Raw genomic sequence first — 4,200 nt, 5'->3', positions numbered from 1 at the left:
ACATCATTTCCTTTTTCTTTTCTCTTTTTCGGTTCCTCAGGCTCTATAGAGATACTGTTTCAAGATATAGGATTCATGAGAAAAGCGATCTCCAATAGTTATAGAGATTAATGATTTTGTTCCTGGTTTCTAAGAGTACAAGGTTTGCAAGTTGCATGTTGAGGAAAAAGAAACAATTGTTTATTTCACTCCACATCCACCAACAGAATCAACACCCAAGTTGCTTCAAATATATTAAACACAGCAAATAACCATATGGTCGGATTAAGAATATTCATGAATTTTATTCCTTCGCGAAGGCTAATAATAAATAACAATAGTCCACAATATCTTGCTACATAAAGAGACTAAGGTGAAAAGAACATGAATATAAATTATGCTAAAAATCTGAGAAGTACTTATGGTACGAAAGAGGAAAAATTATAATATATCAACTCTATTTGATGCCCACATAAAAACAACACAGTTCATGTGTTTCTTCATTGATCCCGTAGCTCAGCCAAAGTGAAAAATGAATTGGCAATAGAGCTCAAAGCCTCTTCTGTATACACCCCCATCTCCTGTACTTAGCAAGCTCATACACCAACCATAACTGCAACATAGGCCAGTTAACAAATTATTGCATTATTGAGTAGAATACAGAGCATTTACCTGCTTCCATTAACAAAAATGCTCACACAGGATTCTTCCTCCATGGCTCTGAATCCACACAGCAAATTCAAATCATGAGATCCTTAATGCGGAGTCGTCATCCATTGTCCATACGAATCCTGGCATGTCCAATCTTGGCCCGGCAACTGTTCTGTAGACATAAAGCTTCTCCACCGGACTGCTCTCTGGCCTCGAGTCCGGAGGTCCACTTTCATCCATGACTTCAACGTTGAGTCTCGGCATTTTCTGACCCAGAACTTTACATGCTCCAAAGCTCACCGAGCAAGAGGACATCCAAAGGGATCGCATTGTCTCCAGCTTTGCAGCATTGGCCAAGAGAGCTTTGTCACCAAACGGGCAGTCCCTAATCTCCAGCTTCCTGAGGTTGTCGCACCCAGAGAGAACATGGTGGAGTCCCAAATCACTATCTCCAGCAAAAGCTACAGAAAGCATCTCAAGCTTCTTTCCATATGTCCCAATGTACTCAAAAACACGATCAGTAAGAAGCCCTGAAAGGGAAAGGCGACGAAGATCCTTGCAGTGTTCAACAATAGCTCCAAAACCATCATCCAGAGGTTGGAGGGTGAGGTAGTCAGGGGATCGTGGCTCAATTATACATAGCCGAAAACGAGTCAAATTAGGCCGGTTCCTGGCAATTGTGTTTAGGGCAGCATTTGACATTTGACGACAAAAATAAAGAACCGACTGAAGCTTGGGACAACCCTCAGAGACGGAAACAAGACCCTGCTCCGTCAATGCTACATTTGGTTCCAATCCAAACGGATCAGACGGAAAGACCCTCAACTCCCTCAAGTCCTTACATGATGCAGCAAGAACTTCAAGGCCATCATCCTCAATGTAATCCAGAACCTGTAAGAAATTACCTTGATCAGCCAATAATCAAACACTACCACTGTTTGGACATGAAACTTACAATAAATGGATCACATTATATGGACCAACATACCCATAACTTCTGCAATTTCTCGCACAGAGAGACAAGCTTAATAAGATCGGGGCTCTGAACTGTAGCATAACTCAAGTTTAGTGATATTAGCTGGGAGCAGATAGGGTAAACAGCTGGAAGATAAGACGGGAGCACATCCCAGAAGCCAGACAATGTCTTCAGCTGCTTGCATCCTGCAAATGCCTCTGCCAAGTTCGAGAAGACGTCCGGCCTCATCTCAGAGGTGTAAGCTCCAGTACCTAACTCAGCCAGCTGAGGAGCCCCACGGAGAAGGTTGGGTAGCCGATCAAGGGGCACAGCCCGATTGAGCCGGAGGGTCTTCAAGTTGGGACACCGACTAACTAGGCGCTCTAGTGCCAACAGATTGACCTCATTACCTAAGCAGGAGATGTTTAAGGATTCTAAGGACGTGTATGAATCAGGAAAATCACTTAGCCAACGCCCACTAAGGTCCTCCACTTCGCTCTCCCGCAAGTCCAACTCCCTCAAATTCCTACAACACAAGAGCAGATAGTAGGTTTATCAAAAAGAGGTTAAGGCACTAGGTTACCAAAACCATCAAAAGTTCAGGTTTTCAACCAATAGACGTTGACCCAATACACAAACATCATTGTCGTTGACTAACAATACTGGGATATGTTTTTTTAACTGTTATTAGTTCTATCAAATTCACCGTAGCTCCCAACTAACAGAACTAGTCCAATAACTACAAATAATACCATCATTGAAAGGGTAGAATTTCTTTTGACGAAATAAAACGGGGGTACAAACTCAGAAATCTCTAGAGTTTTTCCCTACATAAGAAATTAAAAAAATTACCTGGCGGATTAATGCCTATTATCCTCATTAATTTTATCTTGAACTGAAGAATAAATCATTAGTAAAAAATGTCATTGTTAATTGTAAATTCTTTTAATTATTTCAACCTTTTTTTCTCATCCTCATAAAATAATTTTACTCTCTTAATTAATGTTTAAATTTTTTCACCTTAGAAAAAATAAAAGTTAGCTACCATGACATAGCAGACAAATCTCTATCTCATTTCACGAACTAGCGCCGTTAATAATTAAAAGAAAAAGTTATCCTTTGCATATAACAATTTAGCTAGTAGTTAATTAAAACATTTAGTTTTTCCTTTAGAAAATAAATTACTGCTGTTTCTAGATTTTACTAAAAATCATTAATAAGAAAAACGGAAAAAGACAAAAAAATGCCTATAACCTGATTTCAACATACTTTAGTCTTTAGACTTGGAAATTAAACATCATAGTTCACTTGATTTGATTTCTCAACCGAACACAACAAAACAAAAAATAAAACTAACAGAAACAATAAAGCAGAATAAAAACTATTCAAAACCCAAAAAAGAAGAAGTACAGTGCAATTTCTACTAATGAAGTAAACAGTAATGATATAAAACCAAAACACAGCACAATAGATCGCAAAATGAAAGAAGACCAAAGCAAAGCGAAGTGAAGAAGAAGAAGAGATAAGCAAACCTGCAATTGGCAGCAATGGCGGCGAGTCCTTCAGTGGTGAAGCCCTCACATGAGCTTAGAACAAGAACCTTGAAGTTCCTAAACGATTTGGCGATAATCTCGAGGCTCTCGTCGCTAACAACCATCCTCTTGAGCCTGATCTCTTCAAGCCAAGGATACGCACCCGCCATGGCTCTGATCCAAGGGCAAGCAAACCCTCCCCAACCTTCTGGAACAAGATTGAAGTCCGCAAAGTGCGGTTTCCCCTTCAGCGTAACGGATCTCAGCTCCGGGAACCTCTTAATCAAGATCGGAGGGCTAACGGCGTAGCAGTTTCCGACGAAGACCTTCCTCCGGCACCACCGTTCGATCTCGTACCATGACTTGCACACCAGCGAGATCGAGCTTCTGTCCTTATCGGAGACGATGAAGGAGAACACGTGCTCCAGCACCTCTTCTGGAAACGAGTACGCAGCTTTCTTCATGGCTAGGGTTTCGATTTTGTTAAGCTCCCGAATTCGATTGAAACGACGTCGTTTTACGGTGAAAGGTGAGTCACTTAATAACTGAATCTTGTGTCTGTTATGTTAGATCTGAGAAGAAGAAGAAAAAGAAGAAGACATTTTGAAGAAGAGAGTTGAAAGAGAGAGAAAGAGAGAGAGTGGTGTGTGGAAGAGAGAGAAGATAAGAAGAGAGAAGGGTGCGAGTGTGTGTGTGGAGGTTTATTATTATTATGATGGTGGTGATGATGGTGATGATTGATGAACCATTGGGGACGGTTAGAAATTAACTAGGGTTAAATAGGTGGTGGTTGAAGGGAAAGGGTTGTGATGAGAGTGGGATCTACGGTTCTGAGCGTGTCCAGGTGGATTTTTGTGGAAGGATAACCGTTGGATTAGCGGTGTGAGATTGAAGGTGGGATCTTATCCGGTTGAGAGAAATTGGGAGCGAGTAATAAACGTGTTGATTGTTTTTTTTTTTCTTTTTTCTTTGTGAAAATGAATATGTTATACTACTACTAGTTTAAATTTTTGTATTATAAAAATAATTAGAACAGCAATATATATATAATATTATTTTTAATATTTTTTACTTATCAAAAAA

At 40.0% G+C, this 4,200-nt stretch overlaps 1 protein-coding gene across 2 annotated transcripts; it reads right to left on the bottom strand.

Annotated features, from left to right (window-relative positions):
* Positions 1-262: 262 nt before the first annotated feature.
* LOC112755590 (protein TRANSPORT INHIBITOR RESPONSE 1) lies at positions 263-3,909 on the bottom strand. 2 transcript variants are annotated; one of them, XM_025803789.3, is made up of 4 exons: positions 3,118-3,889; positions 1,619-2,111; positions 678-1,521; positions 263-592 (listed from the first exon to the last, which is right to left on the bottom strand). In XM_025803789.3, the coding sequence occupies exons 1-3, from the start codon at positions 3,579-3,581 to the stop codon at positions 724-726; spliced, it is 1,755 nt and encodes a 584-aa protein (XP_025659574.1). In that variant the 5' UTR covers positions 3,582-3,889; the 3' UTR covers positions 263-592; positions 678-723. The 2 variants fall into 2 exon arrangements, with proteins under 2 accessions (XP_025659574.1, XP_025659565.1); XM_025803780.3 differs by having other exon boundaries at positions 263-1,521; positions 3,118-3,909.
* Between the last annotated feature and the right edge of the window lie 291 nt (positions 3,910-4,200).

The sequence above is a fragment of the Arachis hypogaea genome, chromosome 2, assembly GCF_003086295.3.
Source record: "Arachis hypogaea cultivar Tifrunner chromosome 2, arahy.Tifrunner.gnm2.J5K5, whole genome shotgun sequence".
In the NCBI taxonomy this organism is placed as follows: Eukaryota; Viridiplantae; Streptophyta; class Magnoliopsida; order Fabales; family Fabaceae; genus Arachis; species Arachis hypogaea.
This window is presented reverse-complemented; position numbering and strand designations above follow the sequence as displayed.

Coding starts and splice junctions, on each gene's coding strand:
- LOC112755590 (XM_025803780.3), bottom strand. CDS start 3,581: ATGAAGAAAGCTGCGTACTCGTTTCCAGAAGAGGTGCTGGAGCACGTG. Junction 2,112..3,117: donor GCCATTGCTGCCAATTGCAG/GTTTGCTTATCT, acceptor CTTGTGTTGTAG/GAATTTGAGGGAGTTGGACT. Junction 1,522..1,618: donor AGAAATTGCAGAAGTTATGG/GTATGTTGGTCC, acceptor AATTTCTTACAG/GTTCTGGATTACATTGAGGA.